Consider the following 22,272-nt stretch of genomic DNA (forward strand, 5'->3'; position numbering starts at 1 on the left):
AAAGCCAAATACATTAGACATCCCGGAAAACAGGTGAGATGCTGCATATCGATATATTTTCCACAGATAGAAAATACATTCTAACCTGTGTGGATAAATTTTCCATGTTCGCTATTGTACAGGCTATACCTTCTCGAACCAAATCTGTCCAATGTTCCAATTGATGAATTTTTTTCCTTATACGTAGAATGTCTACTGCGACAATGAACCTTCATTAAAGTCCAAGACAATAGGATCCCTATTACGGGACTAATTTGGTGCCAATATTTCCCACGCACCCCCACTTCATAGTACTTCAAACAGTAGCCTTTCAGAGATCTCAAAATGCCTTAAATTAGAAAAACAAGATTGAGATTACGGTTGATCTTATCCTACTTGCCAAAGTAAAATATAACTGAACCATACACTCCGCGACAAACCAAAGATCGATAGACATAATTCACTTTTCATCGGAAGATGGTAGAGAGAAGGTAAAATAAAGATTAACTAACGCTCAACTGATATCGTTAAAAAGAAACAACGCCTCTCGTCAGAACCGATCATTTAATGTTGGAGACAGAGTGATGGTAAGAAACAGTAAACGGTTAGGTAATAAACTAACCCCCCTATATTCTGAGGAAATTGTTGAAGCAGATGTAGGAACAAATGTTCTTATAAAAGGGAGGATAGTCCACAAGGACAATTTAAAATAAAACGAACACGTGAATAAATTACTTCTTTCAGCTGATTTTGACAATGATACTATCCATCCGGCCAACGACAGCAACACTAACGGACTATTCCAACAGTAAATACATTCCGATTGCAGACGGCAACGTGATTATTTGGAGAGATTTTGACTACTTGAGACATACAACAAACTTAACATTTTATTCTGAGACCAAACACTTTTCTTTATAACATGGTTAAAGTACTAAATTCCGATATAATGAGGATAAGAGACCTTTTAACAACTTTAGAAGTTCACCACAGACATGCTGGAACAAAATTGCTGGAACGCCTGACTTTGATGACTTTGAGGGACAAAAATTTCAACAACAAGAAATCACAAACGCTATGAAGAAGCAAATATCAATAAACACAAACACTCAGGACCAAATTAATAGATTGACAGAAACAACCAACAAAATTATTTCAATCACAAATTCTAAACAAACCATTACGAATCACTTGTATGAGTCCCTGCTTACCAGAAATCGAATAATAATTAGCGAAATCGAGTCATTAATGTTGTGAGTCAACTTGCCAAAGATAGTAATAATTAGTTCCATGCTTTTAGACACTGAAGAGTTGAAAATTTTTATGGAAATAGATAATATATATGTTACTATTACAGATTTGTTGATGGTATCTATTGTTAAAGTCCTTTTAGACAGAAAGCTACTAGATTTTATTATAAAGTACCCTTAGCCTAGTTTAGAATGTAAGAAAATCATTATTTTCCCTGTTCAACACAATGGGACAACACTACACATCGCTGACAACATTGTTGCAGATTGCGGAACACAAACGTTGGCAATTGGAAATTGTAGCGCTACTCCAACATTATCATTTTGTCCAGAACTATCGGTAACAACATGCGTTCGACAGCTTTATTCAGGCGTCCAAGCCCATTGCAGCACACGACCCAGTCACCTTGAACCTTTGGTAATTATTGATGACGGTGTCATTATTCTTAACCAGAACACAGCGGTAATCTACAACACCCAGTGTTTCACAACCACAGTTTGCGGCACATTTCTAATTACCTTTTGAGGGCGAAGTTACCATTAAGAATCCATTTACAGAAATCAGAAAGGTATTATAATGAAAAAACCTGCGAAGCGTCAATAGTGATACTCAATATCACGGGTCATCAAGACACACTAAGTCTTTCTTATCTGCAAAGATTAAGCATAGAAAATCTGCAGCATATCAACGACGTAAGGACAAAGACAGGTAGGTCCTGCAATTTCGGGGCTAGCAACTCCAATCTTAATTTTTGGTATTTTAATTGTTCTAAAATTGCGCCAGAAACGAGTGATACAGAATATCGATATTGAAGCTTTCATCGAGAGCTACAAGAGGTCCGAGGACGGTCCTTACTTAAGTGTGGAGGAGTTAACACAGTCTCCCTCGTCTCATCCTAATATCCCAGACGGAATGGCTGTTTACGAATATCCAACAGAATGCAATGCAATACTCCACACGAGTAGCAACATCAGCATTCTGACGTCCAACATAATGAAACTCAACGCCACACACAAGGCGCAGTGTCCGCGGTTGCTACAACAAATTGAGTGTTTATTAAATGTCTTCTTAGATTAAGCTATCCGGTTTTACAAATAAACTCGAATCAATTTATATGTTGGCAACAGTCCCAAACATAACATATGGTTGGGTACAGCAAGTAAACATATGTTTGGATGCAAGTGCATATACATGTTTGGATGCAAGCAAATTTATGCTTGGATACAAGTATATATGCGTTTGAATGCAAGTAAATATATATTTGGATGTAAACATACATATAATTCAATACAAACATACATATGCTTGGATTCAAGTAAATATATGCTTAGATATAAGTAAAAAATGCTTGGAATTAAGCATATATATGCTCGTATCGAAGTATATATATATACTTAAATGTAAATAAATATATTTTTAGATGTATTTGTATACTTACACTTAATATAATGCTATTAATAAGAAAAATCAATTTTTAAATGAATTGGTAAACCAATTTTATTTCATAAAAAAAATAATAATATATACATGTTACAAAATTTATGTTTAATATCAATTTACAAATATCGCAACAAACCTGTTTCTAGCTTGTTGTTGCATTTGCATGACATGGAAAGAAAAACTCGCCACGAATTAAATTAAAGTTAGAAACAGATATGTTTCTGGATGAATGCGTCGCATCAATAAATAGCAAAGCAACCGGCAAGATCTTAATTGGCCTATGGTGACCTTCTTGTAGAAGAATGCGTCACAAAAACAAGAACAAAACACCAAACACACTCGATTCTTTGACGGTTACACACATCACACACTCATAGGCAAGCCAAGTTCTGTTTGATTTTGTAATTTGGTGTTGTTGGTTTTTTCTTTCAATTACATGCATTACGAAAGAATAACGGTTTTTGTCAGTTAGTGTCTTCCAACACGTGCGATAGTGCTTGTTTGTAAAGAAAAAAATAGTGGTGGCGTCAACTTAATAACCGATTTAAGTAAATTAAATTTAATACTTTTGGAATCAGAAATTTTTATAATAGTAAATAAGAGTCTAAAGGTCATTTTATAACATAAAAACATACAAATCAAGTATTAATCTGTTATATTATTTAATGCCGACATTAGGAACAGAAAAAAAGAGATTTGCCAGTAGTCGGCAGGAGGTGCCGATTACTAGAAAAATATCATTTTTGATCAATTTTACCAAAACTTGAGAAAATAATAATCCAAAAACTACTTAATAAAGAAATAGTCTTGAGTCGGCAGTTCCTTTTATTTGTGCTTTTTGATCAACTATTCTAAATTAAGTAGGTTTTTGAATCAATTATTTGACGTTTAGATAGCGGTGGCATTTAACAAAAAATGTTTGCTATCTAAAGGAAATATATGAATTCACAAACTCCAAATATAATAAAATATATTGAAAATCCATATGAAGGTAACCATACTATTCTTGATTTTCTACCTGTATTTGGTTTAGAAGGATAATTAAATAAACACTATTTAAAAGCCAAATTAATCTTGATCAAACTGTGAATTATATATATTCAAAATATTTTTGCAGCAACAGAAATATGTTGAATATATATATATATATATAATATATATATATATATATATATGTATATATATATGTATATATATATATATATATATATATATATATATATATATATATATATATATATATATATATATATATATATATATATATATATATATATATATATATATATATATATATTATATATATATATATATATATAATATATATATATATATATATATATATATATATATATATATATATATATATATATATATATATATATATATATATATATATATATATATATATATACATATAAATCTTCGCGCCTTTACACGGTGGTATTTTACGATATAAGTGCTTGGCATTTTTTCTGACATTTTATTTTATTCAGTATTTCGTATAGAGCTGTATTGTTGTGCTAATTGTTTGTAATAGATATTTATAAAGAAGTGACTTAAAATTAAATGTGTGAATCGAAAGAAGAAATGATGGAAAAAGTTATTGAGGTGTTAAATATTGCAGTGAAAAGCTCAGATTTCAGTAATGAGCTTGATGTCGGCATTGTTTTGGGGCTATTAGAATGTTGTGAAACAGTAGCCAATATGCCTATTTATTAAAATTATTAACTTATAGTTGAACTTTCTTTTTTTACTTCTTGAAACTTCCAACTAATTTTCATATATTTCACTATACAATTCAAAAAGAAGCAAAAAGAGAAATGCAAAGAAAATGGCATGTAACCCTATGTGGTGGCTTATCGTGCCATTTTTTCTTCTATACTTGTTTCTCTACACCTTTTACCAACAAAAAAAAAAAGCATGGTTAAAAATGCCACTGTGTAAAGGCAGTGTTACATGGAAAGAAAAGAAAAACTATTAGATGGCACAAAAAGGTTCCCATATATATATATTTATAATGTAGCCAAAATCAACAAAATACAGAATATTGGGAGGTACCGTTATATGGGGGCTATAGGAGCACAACCTCCTGCCATAGGCTGTAGCATCCAATACGAACATCAAATACCAAATTTGAAACAATTCCGGTGAATAATGTCGCTAAAATCAACAAAGTAAAAAATATCGGGAGGTATTACGAATACGTGGACCTGCCCAGACAATTTTGTGTCTTAGGCTGTAGTATTCATTATGAACTTTAGATACCAAATTTAAAACAATTGCGGTAAATAATGTCACTAAAATCATCAAAATAGAAAATATCGGGATGTACCGCTATATGGGGGCTATACGAAGACAATCTTTTGTCATATGCTATAGTATCCATTGCGAACTTCAAATTCCAAATTTGAAACAATTCCGCCGAATAATGTCGCTAAACTCATTAAAATAGCGAATATCGGGAGGTACTGTTATATGGGGGCTATACGAAGACGTGGATCTGCAAAGACAATCTCCTGTCATATGCTGTAGTATCCATTACGAATTTCAAATAATAAATTTGAAACAATTCCAATGAATAAAGTCGCTAAAATCAACAAAATACTAAGTATATGGAGGTACCGTTATTTGGGGGTTGTACGAAGATGTGGACCTGCACAGACAATCTCCTGTCATATGCTGAAGTATCCATTGCGAACAAATACCAAATTTGAAACAATTCCGGTGGATAATGTCGCTAAAATCATCAAAATACAGAATATCGGGAGGTACCGTTATATGGGGATTATACCAACACTTGGACCTGCATGGCCTATTTTCAATACCAAAGGTCCTGCAGACATAATAGGGTAAGTGCGCCTAAGTTCGGCATGTCCCAGTAGTCGGCAGTTTTGAAATTTAATCTTAAATAACTAAGAATAGAATTGACCAAATAATGAGATAATTGCAAAAAAAAGTCAACAGTGTTCTCTGCTCTCTTTCTGTAAAAAAACAATGATCTCCGATCATTTATTATGAGAGAATAACGGTTTTCGTCAGTGAGTGTCTTCCAATGCGTGCGATAGTGCTTGTTTGTAAAGAAAAAAATAGTGGTGGCGTCAACTTAATAACCGATTTAAGTAAATTAAATTTAATACTTTTGGAATCAGAAATATTTTATAATAGTAAATAAGAGTCTAAAGGTCATTTTATAACATAAAAACATACAAATCAAGCATTAATCTGTTATATTATTTAATGCCAACATTAGGGACAGGAAAAAAGAGATTTGCCAGTAGTTGGCAGGGGCGCTGATTATTAGAAAAATATAATTTTTGACCAATTTCAGCAAATTTTGAGAAAAGTATTAAAAAATAATCCAAAGTCTACTCAAATAAAAAAATAAATTTGAGTCGGCAGTTGCTTTTATTTGTGCTTTTTGACCAACATTTCTAAATTAAGTAGGTTTTTTAAATCAGCTATTTGACGTTTTTGGCTATCTAAAGAAACAACATCAATTCACAAATATACGGCAAAATTGGAGAAATTAAAAAAATAAAAGATGAAAGAAAATGAAAATATGTAGTTCTTGCAACCATGAACTTGACAGTAGTACGGAAAACGATCCCCTCAAAAACTTAGGATGTGATAACTGTTAAGTTAAACATAAATTTCAAAAAAATCCTTAATGAGGACTGATATGCACCTATGATGCACCTATGAATTACCTGATTTTATTCCTAAGTTAAGCCAAAATGTATTAAAAACAGTACCTAGCTTAAAAGGCAAAATGAATTCCAAATATAATAATGGTACTTTTTTCTCCTTTTACTCAATCTAATTTTTATTTTAATTGAAAATCCATGCGTTATTGAAGTAACCATACTATTTTTGAATTTCTACCTATATTTGGTTTAGAATGACAGTTAAATAAAACACTATTTTCCTAAATTCTATATTTAACTGTGAATTTGTAGTATAGAATTGTTTTATACTATTTGTAATGAAAATAATATACAAAATAATATTTTCTCTACTGAAATACAATATGCCGACTACTGGTAAATAGACATGCCGAGCATTGGAAAATGGTGCCGACTACTGGCAAAAAAACACTATTTTAATAAAATTTAAAATTTTGCCAATTTAATAAAAACAAATTCAATTTTTGTTTATTTCTTCGAAAAATAAACAAAATTGGGAATCTGAACAACTTTACCTTTCTGCAATTGAAGGGTTTCATTCGGAATGTTGAAAGATTGAAAATACGAATATCTAAAAGTGGCGACTACTGGTACACTTACCCTATATAATTTTACTTTTTAAGTGAATAATTTAAACTTTATTTTCTGTTGGGTGAAGTACGAGTTGCTTTATTCTTCTTCTTTCTCTTGTTATAATCGTAGCTTTCTTATAGGCAGACACCACAATTTATAAATCAATAGGCAAGTAAAAACGCAACAAACAAAAAAACAAATTACATAGTACTTTTTAGATTTCATGTTTATTGCGAGTAAACCATTTAATTCGAGTAAATAACATATATAGTTTTTAATTTGTTTGTAATCTTCCTTCAACATTATTCCATACTTTTTACATTGGATCGTTGTAAAATCTTTTTGCACACATTTTTTCTGAGTAGCACTTCCCTTTTTCATAACGTTCGTTCATTTTCATAACCTTCGGTCTCATTTTAAACATGTAAATTCATTACTTTTTACATACGAACTTTTTCCTGTCCGCCAACGCATATCACAGCATTTAAAAAGTGCTTAACATAATCAAATTACTGTTAAAACTATTAAATATATGCAGTACACACGTGTTCTTTATTTACCTTGCTTAACTCCTTTATAAATGTAGTTATGTCCTCATTTTCAGATTCACGTTGTTCATCCGAGAGCCCATTTGGTAAAAACGTTTCCAATATATCAGGTAATAGCTTATGCAGATCTTGTTTTAAACGAAATGGAGGAGCTTTAGGACCAGTCCACCTTACTTTATTCTAGAGAGAAACATAAATCAATATTGATCCTCAAAAAACTTAAACTAATACATACTTCAAGAATGGGAGAAGATGTGCTTGGAGCGCTAACAATTAGAATAGCATGCGGGCGTTTACCATAACTTAGATCAAAGTATACATCAAGGACAGGGGATGGACCTAATTGATCTATGTTGGATAAAAGTTCTGAAATACTGGAGGGTCCAACAGCACCAATTGGCAAATATCCACCCAACTGGTTCAGCAGTATCTTAACTGAAGGGGAGTCTGCGACTTGACGTAAGCAACTCCCGTACAACCGTCCAAGCTTTCTAAAAGGACCATTTGTTGTATTGTGTTGTAAGAGATCTGAAATAATGGAAACATATTTTATAGCATTAAAAATAGTAACATGGGTAATAAACGATAAGTGACTTTCAATCTACTTTTCATACATTTTTGGAAATATTTTTTGTCACTCATATAAAATATTGTAAACCAAATATTGAAAATTGTTCAGTTTTTTTGAGCTTAATGTATATGTTTAATTAGTTACAAAAAATTTGTAGTGATAAATCGGTTTCTTCTTATCCATAATATCATGGATAAAATTTTGTTTCTCTCGTGAGCACGGAAGCCTTTGAAATTAGTTTAGATTTAATGTAAGCTTCATGTTTATATTTCACGAAAGCCTTTGAAATTTGTTTAGATTTATTTTAAGATTCATTTATATATTTCATTAAGTGTAATTAATGTGTATTCCGAAAATGATATGCCCCTCTCTGCATCGATTACAAATGTACCTCACAATATTCAGAATTTGTATGATTGTGGCCAATGAAATTGTTTGAAATGTGGTATTTTTAATGACTATTTTTTCCTCTGGCAGGAATTTTCTGTACAGATATACAGCAGCAGTATACCTCCCATATAACGGTACCTCTCGTTACTCAATATTTTAACAATTTACGCTACAATTTCTGAAAATTTTGTTTAAAATTCTGTATTTAAATCTAGCAACCCATGTCGGTACCTCCAGTTAATGCGTGTCTCGACGATTTTATCTGTTATTTCCCAGAAGGTTTTCAATTTTTTTATTTGATGTTCACAACAGATACAAAATACTGAAGCAGAAAATTGTCATGTACATCCGTTTTGTTTTGATAACCGTTTTCACTTTTTGAAATTAGAACAAGTAAAATCGCGTTAATTCTATTATATCGCGTTAATTCTAATATATTCTTGATCAGCGTAAAATTCAGTCTGTCTGTCCGTAAAAGGAAATCACTCTGTACTTTTGGTAGAGAAGATGAGCTTTATAGATCCACTTTTTGTTATAGCCCCCATAAAACTGTACCGACAGATACCGATATTTATATACTGATAAATTCGGTATTTTGAATTAATGCGGAAATATTTTGCAAATACATTTGAACTTTTTGAAAGCGTTTCCTGAAATATGTAAATTTTGAACCCAATTATTTTTTTCCAACTCTCGGCGTGAATCTGGTCTAAAAATGTAGTGTAATAAAATCGTCCTGTTCTATAATTCATTATAAAAATGGGTTCTAGCTCGTGTAGCTATGTATAGGTCCACATTTTAGTATAGCCCCATATAACGGTACTTCCCGATATTCGGTATTTTGATGATATTCGCCATATTTTTTCACCCAAAAAAATTGGTTTTTGTAGGTCATAATCGGTTCTAGCTCTTGTAGCGGAACGATGTATTTATAGCTCCACGTTTTTGTATAGCCCTCATATAACGGTACCTTCCGATTATCAGTATTTTGATGATTTTTGCACATTTTCACGGATTTGTCCAAAAATTGGTATTTTTAGTTCGTAATGGGGTAACGAATATCGGGAGTTACTGTCTTGTTAGGGGTATACGAAGACGAGGGCCTGTAAATGCAAATTTCATCATTCGGTTTAATAATGTCGCTAAAATCATCATAATACCGAATATACGGGGACCCGTTTGGAACTACAAACACAAAATTTGATACAATACGGGTGAATAATGTCGATAAAATAATCAAAATACCGAATATGTGGAGGTACATGTATGCATATGCAATTTTCGGCGATAGGCTGTAGAAGCCATAACGAACACTAAATACGGAATTTGAAACAATTCCGGTGAATAGAGTCGCTAATATCATCAGAATACTGAATGTAGGTATATGTATGGGGGTCTATACGAAGAACTTACTGCTTTTTTACTTTTTGTAATTGAAATCGGTGATGCTTAAAATGCGATTAAAAACATCAAAATACCAAATATTCGGATGTACCGACCTACGAGTGATAAGAAATAGTGAGCTTAATCCAGCAGTCTTCTGTCACAAAAGAAGAAGGAACTCTACACTCGCATGGGGTGGAAACCGTTACAATTTGTAAATACCGAAATTTAAAAAAGTTGGGAAACTTATGATCGCGGTTATAATTCGATTTGAGCTAACTAATGACCAATTTGCATAGTCACAATAAACTAGTTTTGGCTAATTATTGGAATTCAGTATTTGAATTTGGAGGTGCATACATGCGTATGTATCTGTGCTTTTTAATATAATATGTTTTGTGTTGTTTATGCGGCCGACGGTACCACAAGATACCTCCTTCCATAAGCTTTGCATTTTTTTGATTGTTACAGGAAACACGTGACCCAGTTGTATATTTTAGGTCAAGACATCGCCAATTCCTACACCTGTCCTTCCGGCTCCCAGTAATACATCGATAGGATTATTTCCTCAGGGGTCTGGATTGGCTAGGGCTTAATTAATGAAGCATCTTGTTAAATTCGAGTATATGCGTCTGAAGAGGTCGTCTATTATCAATTCATTTACATTAAGACATTTAGTGTTTATGCGGCGGGGCGATGCAGTGAATGTAGTAAAGCGCCCCTCTTTATAACTCCGCGATTGCAGTCCAAAGCGAAGGAACGTTGCATAGGATATTATTTACATCCTCGCAGACTAGCTTATTAAGGCCTGCAAGATGCTCTACCACTCCATATCGTCATTGGTCTGGATATCGTTATTGGTACCTGCATCTCTTTCGTCGATCATAGGATGAGGAACTTAAACTTATGTGGTATCTATGGGCACAGGTCTACTCGCATTACTTGCTGTTGGACGCGCTGGTAAGTTGGGGCTACCGTTCGTCTAAGCGGAAATCCTGGTTGGACAAGTAAGCAGCCATATCTGAAATAATTAAAAAACATTAAGTTCGGCCGGGTCGAACTTTTAATGCCCTCCACCATTGAGGAAAGAAACAAGTAAAAAAGCAGGTAAGTTCGGCCGGGCTAAACTTTTAATACCCTCCAGACGGACATCGCTAAATCGACTTAGAATTTCACGCTGAACAAAAATATATATACTTTGTTGGGTCTGACATGAGTATTTCGAGGAGTTACAAACGGAATGACAAAGTTAATATACCCTCCATAGTATAGTGGAGGGTATAAAAATGTATAAATAACAATCTTTATAGTTAATAGCGTTAACTTTTTATTGTCAAATTAAACTTAAACTGTTTAAACAAACTGACTATGAAATTTTATTATTACCAATTCTCATGGTTACACAAATTTAACATTGCATTGTTAAAACAACATTTTTTTTAAATCAAAAATTTTCGTGGTTAAAAAAGTCAATCATGGAATAGTAAAATTAACGACGATTATGTTTACATACCAGTCAACAAGAAAATGTTTAAATTAACCTTACATAACGTAGACTCCAAATCATGTTTATTTATGGTTAAGCTAACCTTGTATAAGGTTAATTTTTTTCTCTATTCTGACAGGGCTAAATCGTTTTAGAATTTTACGCTGATCAAGAATATATATTTTGTTGGGTGTAAAATTATTATTTCGGTGAGTTACAAACCGAATGACGAACTTAATATACCCTCTATACTAAACGTCTTCGTGTAGCCCCCATATAACGGTACCTCCCTATATTTCGTATTTTGTTGATTTTAGCGACATTAATCGTCGGAATTGGTTCGTAATGGATACTACAGCATATGACAGGCAGGTCCACGTCTTCGTATAGACCCCATATAACAGTACCTCCCGATATTCAGCGCTTTGATGATTTTAGCGACATTATTCACCGGAATTGTTTCAAATTTGGGATTTGAAGTTCAAAAAGGATACTAAAGCCAATGACAGAAAAGTGTCTGTGCAGGTTCAGATTTTGGTATAGCCCCCAATTTAATAGCACCTCCCTATATTGATGATTCACCGATTTTTTTCAAGTTTCGCATTTGTATATTGCTTATGACTAAAGTTGCCTATGCAGGACCACGTCATCGTTTTAACAGAATTTTTAATACGTTAAAATTATTTCTTTGAAACCACCAAATGGTGGAGGGTATTCAAAGTACTTACGAACTTACAGCTTTTTTACTTGTTGTAATTGCCATTTTATATTTGTGCAGTTCTTTGTGTTGTATTAGAAATTTGAGTAGTTTCATGTGAAAGTTGGCGCTGTGTGTTTTCATAGAAGCTTATAAAATTGGCGGAATTTTGTGGTTTGTTTTCAACATATTGTTAGTGTTTTCGGTTGTTTCGTGTATGAAGATTGGTTTGTTATTTGATAATGACCACCAAAATCATCACCGCAATGGCAAAAATTACAATCAAAGTCATGAACAATACCAACACCGTAATATACACAAATATAATCAACCCCAACTAGTAGATCCCATGGAAATAAACAATATATGACATTTTAAACCAACGTCCTCAACTAAGAGTTACCAATGTCATTGCAGTCAGAACAACAAAAAGAACGGTACAAATACAAACAATCTACAAAATTTTCAACCGAATGCCTCAACAGAAAATTACCATATTTTGTTGTTGCAAAATAATCAGACTAAATCAAATTATTATTATTTTTATAAAAAACGTTTGTTTATTAGTGGAGAAAGTTTACCAGGGGGTAAGGCAGGAAATATCTAGTTTTCGAAAAGAGTCACCAATCCTCATCAGTTCCCTTGTTATTTGTGTGGCATATTCTCCCCAGTAGTTATTTTAAAATAAGTCCTCGAGACCTTTCATTTGAGCCCAGACACAGCTACTATGGTTTTTGTGCATTTCAACGTTTTCCATGCAGTTTACCTACCGCCAACCCCACGTTAGTTAGAAAATCGGTAAATTCGACTATCATGGTTTTTGCTCAATTCAGCATTTGCCATGCAGTTTCCCTACCCAATTTTGTTTAGAAAATCGGAAAATTTGATTATCTGAACTCATTGGGAATATAAGGTGTATATAGTTTGAAAGTAGTCCTCGAGACCTCTTAGTTGAGCCCAGACACCTATATTATGATTTTTGTGGAATTTAGCATTTTCCATGCAGTTTCCCTACTGCCAACCCCACTTTACTTATTCGTACTCGTTGGGAAATTGTGGCATTTTCCTATTAAATTAAGTTAGGAGAATTGGTTTTATCTTAATACTTGTTGAAGATATATTGATTTTTCCAAAAAAAAGTAAAAATCATTTATATTTTCAGTTAATCGTTTTGCACCAACACAAAATTGTTGGTTTGTGTCTTTGCTATTATATTGTAAAATTTATCTTCACGGGCATAAATCATATTAGACGATATGAATGTCGAAATAATGGAAAGAATATTTGAAGCAAAAAACTATAGAATTAATGGTTTTTATTAATTTTCTTTCAGGTAAATGCAATTTTGCCACAACGAATTATTTTAGAAAGACAGAACACAAAAAACAAATAACGTCTGAAAATTTCTAAACATTTGATTTTGACGATAATATGTATAATTCATTTGGCCCATTTAAACGAAGAAGAAAATGGAAAAATTGTACCGATAATAAAAAAAAAACATCTAAAAAAGCTGTAAGTTTGGCCGGGCCAAACTTTGAATACCCTCCAAAATTTGGAACGAATTTGGCAATTCTCAAAAACATCCGTTAAAAATTCTTTTAAAATCTTAAAAATACCGAATGTAGCTGTCATATTAGTGTCTATACGACTACATGGACCTGCAAAGCTAACATTTGTCATAAGCCATTACAATATTCAAATGCGAAACTTAAAAAAATCGGTAATAATGTAGATAAAATCATCAAAATACCGTTATATGGGGGCTATACGAAGTCGTGGACCTGCACAGACAATTTTCTGTCTTAGGCTGTACTATCCATTACGAACTTCAAAAACCAAATTTGAAACAATTCCGGTGAATAACGTCGCTAAAATCATCAAAATACCGAATATCTGGAGGTACCGTTATATGGGGGCTATACCAAAACGTGGACCTACATGACCCATTTTCAATACCAAAAGTCCTGCAGACATAACATACATTTAAGTAAAATTTTATCAATATAATGATTGATTTCCACAGACGAACAGACTCATAGACGGACGGACATCGCTAAATCGACATAGAATTTTATGCTGATCAAGAATATATACACTTTGTGGGGTCTAAAATGTGTATTTCGAGGTGTTACAAACGGAATGACAAACTTAATATACCCTCCATACTATGGTGGAGGGTATAAAAATAAAAATATATTTTACTCAGAAGAAAGTGATCGCCGTTAAACACGAAATAAGAATAACATCCTCATTGCAACAAAAACGTACCGATAACCACATGTTCATAAAACCGAGGTAAAAACATATAGAGGATATGCTATATAAAGGAATAATAGGGCCCAGTCACTCACCTTACTCTGCGCCGGTTTGGTTAGTACCGAAAAAGGATGGATGCCAGTGGAGAACTTGAATGGAGACTCGTTATAGATTACAGGAAACTCAACGAAGTAATCATAGATGACAAATACACAATACCAAACATTGATGAAATTTTGGAAAAACTTGGTCGCTGCTAATATTTTACGACACTTGACTTGGCTAAAGGATTCCACCAAATCGAAACAATAATGTCCCAAAAACAGCATTGAGCGTGGAAGGCCGACGCTACAAATTTTTACGTATGTCATTTGGAATGAAAATAGCTCTTACCAACTCCCAACGTCTAATGAATAAAGTTTTGGGCGAACTAATAAAATGAGCTAAGCCAATGACAAAATGTCTTAGAAAATACTCTCTTGTTGATGTTTAAAGTTCAGAATATATGGAATCATTTTGGCTATTTTCTAAAAAGGAGGAGGAGATAGAGACTACGCTTATAAGAACATGATTACAACACTAAATATAACAAGTAAAAAAGCTGTAAATTCGGCCGAACAGAACATTGAATACCCTGCACAATTTGGAACAAATTTGGCAATATTCAAAAAAAATCCGTTTAAAATGCTGTTAAAATCTTAAAAATACCGAATGTGGCTGTGTACGACCTATACGATCTGCATCATCAAAATACCGAATATTGGGAGGTACGTGAACCTGCACAGAAAATTTTCGGTGATAGTCTGTAGTATACATTACATTCAAACACCAAGCAAATCACCACAATACCGAATATCGGGAGGTACTGTTATGTGGGGGCCATACGATGACCTGCAAGACAATTTTCTGTCTAAGGCTGCAGTATTCATTACGAACTTCTAATACCGAATTGGAAACAATTCCAGTGAATAATGTCGCCAAAATCATCAAAGTACCGAAAATCGGGATGTACCTTTATATGGAGCTATACTAAAACGTGGACCTATATGGCCGATTTTCAGTACCAAAAGTCATTCATACATAATATACATTTGAGTAAAATTTTATCAATACACTTCATTTCGTTCGGAAGCTAGCTACAGACGGACGGACGTCTCTAAATCCACATAGCATTTTATGCTGAACACGAATATATATACTTTGTGAGGTCTAAATGTATATTTCGAGGTGTTACAAACGGAATGACAAACTTAATGTACCCTCCATACTATAGTGGAGGGTATAAAAAACATTAAGTTTGATCGGTACCCTCCACCTTAGGGTAAAGGAAACATTTTTATATAAAAGTGTCTGAATTCAAGCGTGTTTAATTTTAAACTTCGTATGCCATTAAGACCGATTGGATAATGCAGTTAAACTTATCAAAAACCCATAAAGTGAATGAGGTCGTTGTATCGGGCCATACCAAAACGGGAACCTCTATGGACAATTTTTTATGTGCGTAAAAGTGACTAGGATTATTAAAATACCGAATATCTAGGGGTATAGTAATATGTGCGCTATAGGCAAACGTGGAACTAAATATTTAATGTTCTGCCACCGGGCTAGAACTCATTATAAACTACAAATACCAATTTGTATACAAATCCTTGAAAAAATATGGCAAAAATCATCATCATCGGCAGGTACCGTTATAGGAGGGCTATACCATACCTTGGACCTATACATACAATTTTTCGCCACCCGACCTAGAACCGATTATGACAAACAAATACCAATTTAAAAAAAATGCGTGAATAATTTTGCAAAAATCAAAAAAAAAATACCGAATATCGGGTGGTACCGTTATATGGGGGCTACACCAAAACGTGGACCTATACATACAATATTTTGTCACACGAGATAGAAACCAGTATGACCTCCAAGTGCCACTTTTTAGACAAATCCGTAAAAAAAAATTGGAAAAAATCATCAAAATCAATTCTTATCAATCTTTATTAACGACAGATTATTACTTTTACAGGCTTTTATCAATAAAAATGAAATTAACAGCATGAGGACAAGACCATCCCAATGTTGATGTGTTTGTCCACTTTGAGTTTTTCAATATATTTGGAATTATTAGTATTAATTGCCTCATCATCTCTAATAATAAACTTTCCTCTTGTAGATTGGATTTTACGAGTTGCAGCATCGCAGGTAATGGTTTTGGTGATTTGTATTTTTAAAAAAATCTGCCATTAATTTTGAATTTTGTGTTTGTGTGGTGAATAATGAAGTACCGTTTAGAGCAATAAGGGAGTTATCAGCCATAATTTTTCCTTCGAATTGGTTTAAAAGCAGCAAACCCTCTTCGATTTTTTCCAGAGTAGGTATATTGCCATTAATGATTACCGTGCATGATAATGGCTTGCTTGCTTTTAGTAGTGAATACAGTTTGAGTTCATTATATTCACTATGTTACAGATATTTAAGTTATCGAAACTAGTACAAAATTGTTTAATTCCAAACATTTGGTGGTTACAAATAAGAATACTACCAAAATCTAGTTTCCGTCCAAAAAACACATTTACAGGTACTTCACCTGTTGTCGAGTGGAAAGAATGGTTGCACTCATTCACTCTCTTTTCCACCAACTTATCAAAACTCCTGAATATTCTATCTTCCTTAAGGCATCTCATAATTTCTGCAAATGTAGAATGGAAGCGCTCAAGCTGTCACTTCTGTACGTAGGTGTTATAAATACGTTTATGCCTAGCTCGTCTTTCATCATGAAGAAAATAAAAGTTCTCGTAATGGCCCTTCAGTTGGGACATATTTACCATTCAAAACTTTTGTTAGTGCGTATTTACAGAATTTATCCAAAGATGTCAAAAACTTTTTTTTTTATCAGTGTAGAACAAATCTATGTATATTATTTCTCCAGGGTATGAAGGAATTTGAGTTTCACTTAGTCTTGGTTAATTAGGATGTCTGTCATATTTACTTTTCTTGCATACGGAATATAGTTTTACTAATCTTTTGATTTTAGACAACCTACTAGGGAACTAAAATCTTTCTAATATGTGGCTCTTGTTTTCTAATGCATTTCTATGGGCTCGCTGAAGAGTTTCATTATAATATCTTCTTCTTCATCCTCAGATTTAATATCCTCCACAAATTTTTGAGTATAACGTGCCTTATAGGTCACGAAATGGTTAGGATACAATTCCTGTATATTTCCCCATTACCGCTTTGGGAGCTTTGATACAGTTTATAACCGAAGGATTGAGATATCTTTTTAAAAAATTTGTTAAATTTATGCTATTAAAGCCTTGTTCTACAATGGTTTGTCTGTGATATGCAGGGAATATTATTTCAAACTGATAATTTGAAATTTCTCCGATTGTTAGAAAGATCTAATTTTGAAAATATTGACAGGGGTTTCTACACTTGGTATTAAGTTTTCGGAGCTTTCCTGTACTGTGAACCGTACCGGTCAGAGTATTTATGCCAGAGTTCGGAGGTCTTGATAAGGCATCTGTATCTATGTTAGGGCTCTGTCTTATACACTATTTCATGATTATATTCCTCAATTATGGCTTTCCACCTCTTCATTTTCATATTTCTATTTTTGTTGCTGAGTTAAAGGCTGGTGATAAGTGTGGTAATCACCTTTGCTTTGCCATATAGGTAATTTCTAAGATTATCCAATGCCAAGACTATTGCCAGCGTTTCTCTATCATTAGTGGCATATCTCTCTTCTTCTTCTGATAGTGCCCTTGATATAAATGTTATGGGTCTACCTTTTTGACACAGAACAACACCAATAGTAACATTTGAAGGATCTGTTGTTAAATGAAATTCTTTCTCGAAATTTGGGTATGATAATATTAGATCTTCAGAAGTTAATGCATTTATAATTGAGTCAATAGCTTGTTTTCTTCGTCCTTCAGACATATTTTGATTTTACTTGATAAATTTCTAGAAACCCTTCCATAACTTCCTCTTAAAAGGTTTGTTAAGGGTTTTGCCATTTCAGCGAATCCCTTTATAAACTTCCTATAATAATTCAAGAGTCCCAGGAGTGAACGAAGTTCTTTCAATGTATTGGGGCATGGAAATTTATGATAGCTTCAAATTTTTTAGCGTTCGTTCTGATTCCGTTCACTGATACTACGAAACCTAGGAATTCTATTTCTTGTTTCAAGAACTCACATTTGTCCAACGGAACTTTCATGTTGGCTTTCTCTATAGTATCAAAAACTATATTAAGATGTCTAATATGATCCTCTTCAGTTTTGCTGAAAATTATGATATCGTCAATGTAAACGTAACATATTTTTCCTGTGAAATCACGTAGAATATCGTCTAATGTACGTTGAAATATTGCTGGTCCATTTTTTAAACCGAATGGAAGTCTGGTAAATTCATATTTCTCGTTGTATATAGAAAATACGGTTTTTTTCACGATACTCCTCTTTAAGTGGTATCTGGTGGAATCCACTAGCACTAGTAGAACCAATGGAAATAAACAATATATGACATTTTAAACCAACGTCCTCAACTAAGAGTTACCAATGTCATTGCAGTCAGAACAACAAAAGGAACGGTACAAATACAAACAATGCCCAAAATTTTCAGTCGAATGCCTCAACAGAAAATTACCATATTTTGTTGTTGCAAGATAATCAGAGTTAATTCCATTATTATTGTTTTTATAAAAAACGTTTGTTTATTAGTGGAGAAAGTTTACCAGGGGCTAAGGCGGGAAATATCTAGTTTTCGAAAAGAGCCACCAATCCCCATCTGTTCCCTTGTTTTTTTGTGGGATATTCTCCCTAGGAGTTTTTTTAACATATTTGCTCGAGATCTTTCATTTGAGCCCAGACACAGCTACTATGGTTTTTGTACTTTTTAGCGTTTTCCATGTAGTTTTCCTACCGCCAACCCCACTTTGGTTAGAAAATCGGAAAAATTCGACTATCATGGTTTTTGTTCAATTCATCATTTTCCATGCAGTTTCCCTACCCAATTTTGGTTAGAAAATCGGAAAAATTTGATTATCTAAACTCATTGGGAATATAAGGTGTATATAGTTTGAAAGTACTCCTCGAGACCTTTCATTTGAGCCCAGACACCTATATTATGGTTTTTGTGCAATTTAGCATTTTCCATGCAGTTTCCCTACTGCCAACCCCACTCTACTTATTCGTACTCGTTGGGAAATTGTGGAATTTTCCTGTTAAATTAAGTTAGGAGAATTGTTCTATCTTAATACTTGTTGAAGATATATTGATTTTTCCAAAAAAAAGTAAAAATCATTTATATTTTCAGTTAATCGTTTTGCACCAACACAAAATTGTTGGTTTGTGTCTTTGCTATTATATTGTAAAATTTATCTTCACGGGCATAAATCATATTAGACGATATGAATGTCGAAATAATGGAAAGAATATTTGAAGCAAAAAACTATAGAATTAATGGTTTCGTTAAGGTAAATGCAATTTTGCCACAACGAATTATTTTAGAAAGACAGAACACAAAAAACAAATAACGTCTGAAAATTTCTAAACATTTGATTTTGACGATAATATGTATAATTCATTTGGCCCATTTAAACGAAGAAGAAAATGGAAAAATTGTACCGATAATAAAAAAACATGTAAAAAAGCTGTAAGTTCGGCCGGGCCAAACTTTGAATACCCTCCACCATTTGGAACGAATTTGGCAATTCTCAAAAACAATTAAATCCGTTAAAAATTCTTTTAAAATCTTAAAAATACCGAATGTAGTTGTCATATTAGTGTCTATACGACGACATGGACCTGCAAAGGTAACATTTGTCATAAGCCATTACAATATTCAAATGCGAAACTTAAAAAAATCGGTAATAATGTAGATAAAATCATCAAAATACCGTTATATGGGGGCTATACGAAGACGTGGACCTGCACAGACAATTTTCTGTCTTAGGCTCTAATATCCATTTCGAACTTGAAATACCAAATTTGAAACAATTCCGGTGAATAACGTCGCTAAAATCATCAAAATACCGAATATCGGGAGATACCGTTGTATGGGGGCTATACCAAAACGTGGACCTACATGACCCATTTTCAATACCAAAAGTCCTACATTTGAGTAAAATTTTATCAATCTACTTCATTTCGTTCGGAAGCTAGAGTGATTTCCACAGACGAACAGACTGACGAACATCGCTAAATCGACTTAGAATTTTATGCTGATCAAAAATATATATATTTTGTGGGGTCTAAAATGTGTATTTCGAGGTGTTACAAACGGAATGAGAAACTTATATACCCTCCATACTATGGTGGAGGGTATAAAAATAAAAATATATTTTACTCAGAATAAAGTGATCGCCGTTAAACACGAACTAAGAATAACATCCCCATTGCAACAAAAACGTACCGATAACCACATGTTCATAAAACCGAGGTAAAACATATAGAGGATATGCTACATAAAGGAATAATAAGACCCAGTCACTCACCTTACTCTGCGCCGGTTTGGTTAGTACCGAAAAAAGATGAATACCAGTGGAGAACTTGAATGGAGACTCGTTATAGATTACAGGAAACTCAACGAAGTAATCATAGATGACAAATACACAATACCAAACATTGATGAAATTTTGGAAAAACTTGGTCGCTGCTAATATTTTACGACACTTGACTTGGCTAAAGGATTCCACCAAATCGAAACAATAATGTCCCAAAAACAGCATTGAGCGTGGAAGGCCGACGCTACAAATTTTTACGTATGTCATTTGGAATGAAAATAGCTCTTACCAACTCCCAACGTCTAATGAATAAAGTTTTGGGCGAACTAATAAAATGAGCTAAGCCAATGACAAAATGTCTTAGAAAATACTCTCTTGTTGATGTTTAAAGTTCAGAATATATGGAATCATTTTGGCTATTTTCTAAAAAGGAGGAGGAGATGGAGACTACGCTTATAAGAACATGATTACAACACTAAATATAACAAGTAAAAAAGCTGTAAATTCGGCCGAACAGAACATTGAATACCCTGCACAATTTGGAACAAATTTGGCAATATTCAAAAAAAATCCGTTTAAAATGCTGTTAAAATCTTAAAAATACCGAATGTGGCTGTGTACGACCTATACGATCTGCATCATCAAAATACCGAATATTGGGAGGTACGTGAACCTGCACAGAAAATTTTCGGTGATAGTCTGTAGTATACATTACATTCAAACACCAAGCAAATCACCACAATACCGAATATCGGGAGGTACTGTTATGTGGGGGCCATACGATGACCTGCAAGACAATTTTCTGTCTAAGGCTGCAGTATTCATTACGAACTTCTAATACCGAATTGGAAACAATTCCAGTGAATAATGTCGCCAAAATCATCAAAGTACCGAAAATCGGGATGTACCTTTATATGGAGCTATACTAAAACGTGGACCTATATGGCCGATTTTCAGTACCAAAAGTCATTCATACATAATATACATTTGAGTAAAATTTTATCAATACACTTCATTTCGTTCGGAAGCTAGCTACAGACGGACGGACGTCTCTAAATCCACATAGCATTTTATGCTGAACACGAATATATATACTTTGTGAGGTCTAAATGTATATTTCGAGGTGTTACAAACGGAATGACAAACTTAATGTACCCTCCATACTATAGTGGAGGGTATAAAAAACATTAAGTTTGATCGGTACCCTCCACCTTAGGGTAAAGGAAACATTTTTATATAAAAGTGTCTGAATTCAAGCGTGTTTAATTTTAAACTTCGTATGCCATTAAGACCGATTGGATAATGCAGTTAAACTTATCAAAAACCCATAAAGTGAATGATGTCGTTGTATCGGGCCATACCAAAACGGGAACCTCTATGGACAATTTTTTATGTGCGTAAAAGTGACTAGGATTATTAAAATACCGAATATCTAGGGGTATAGTAATATGTGCGCTATAGGCAAACGTGGAACTAAATATTTAATGTTCTGCCACCGGGCTAG

At 33.3% G+C, this 22,272-nt stretch overlaps 1 protein-coding gene across 10 annotated transcripts in view; it reads right to left on the reverse strand.

Moving 5' to 3' along the window:
* LOC109613610 (uncharacterized) overlaps window positions 1-22,272 on the reverse strand; it is an 873,804-nt gene that overhangs the window by 464,660 nt on the left and 386,872 nt on the right. For all 10 annotated transcript variants that reach the window (XR_009342989.1, XM_059126783.1, XM_059126781.1 and 7 more), the window contains exons 3-4: window positions 7,713-8,005; window positions 7,490-7,657 (exon numbers count right to left, since the gene is read on the reverse strand). Coding sequence is in view for 9 of the 10 variants with exons in the window: in XM_059126783.1 (XP_058982766.1) it covers window positions 7,490-7,657; window positions 7,713-8,005 (461 nt within the window). In the remaining variant the exon portion in view is untranslated. The remainder of the gene's footprint in view (window positions 1-7,489; window positions 7,658-7,712; window positions 8,006-22,272) is intronic.

This window comes from Musca domestica, unplaced genomic scaffold, assembly GCF_030504385.1.
Source record: "Musca domestica strain aabys unplaced genomic scaffold, Musca_domestica.polishedcontigs.V.1.1 4, whole genome shotgun sequence".
Classification (NCBI taxonomy): domain Eukaryota; kingdom Metazoa; phylum Arthropoda; class Insecta; order Diptera; family Muscidae; genus Musca; species Musca domestica.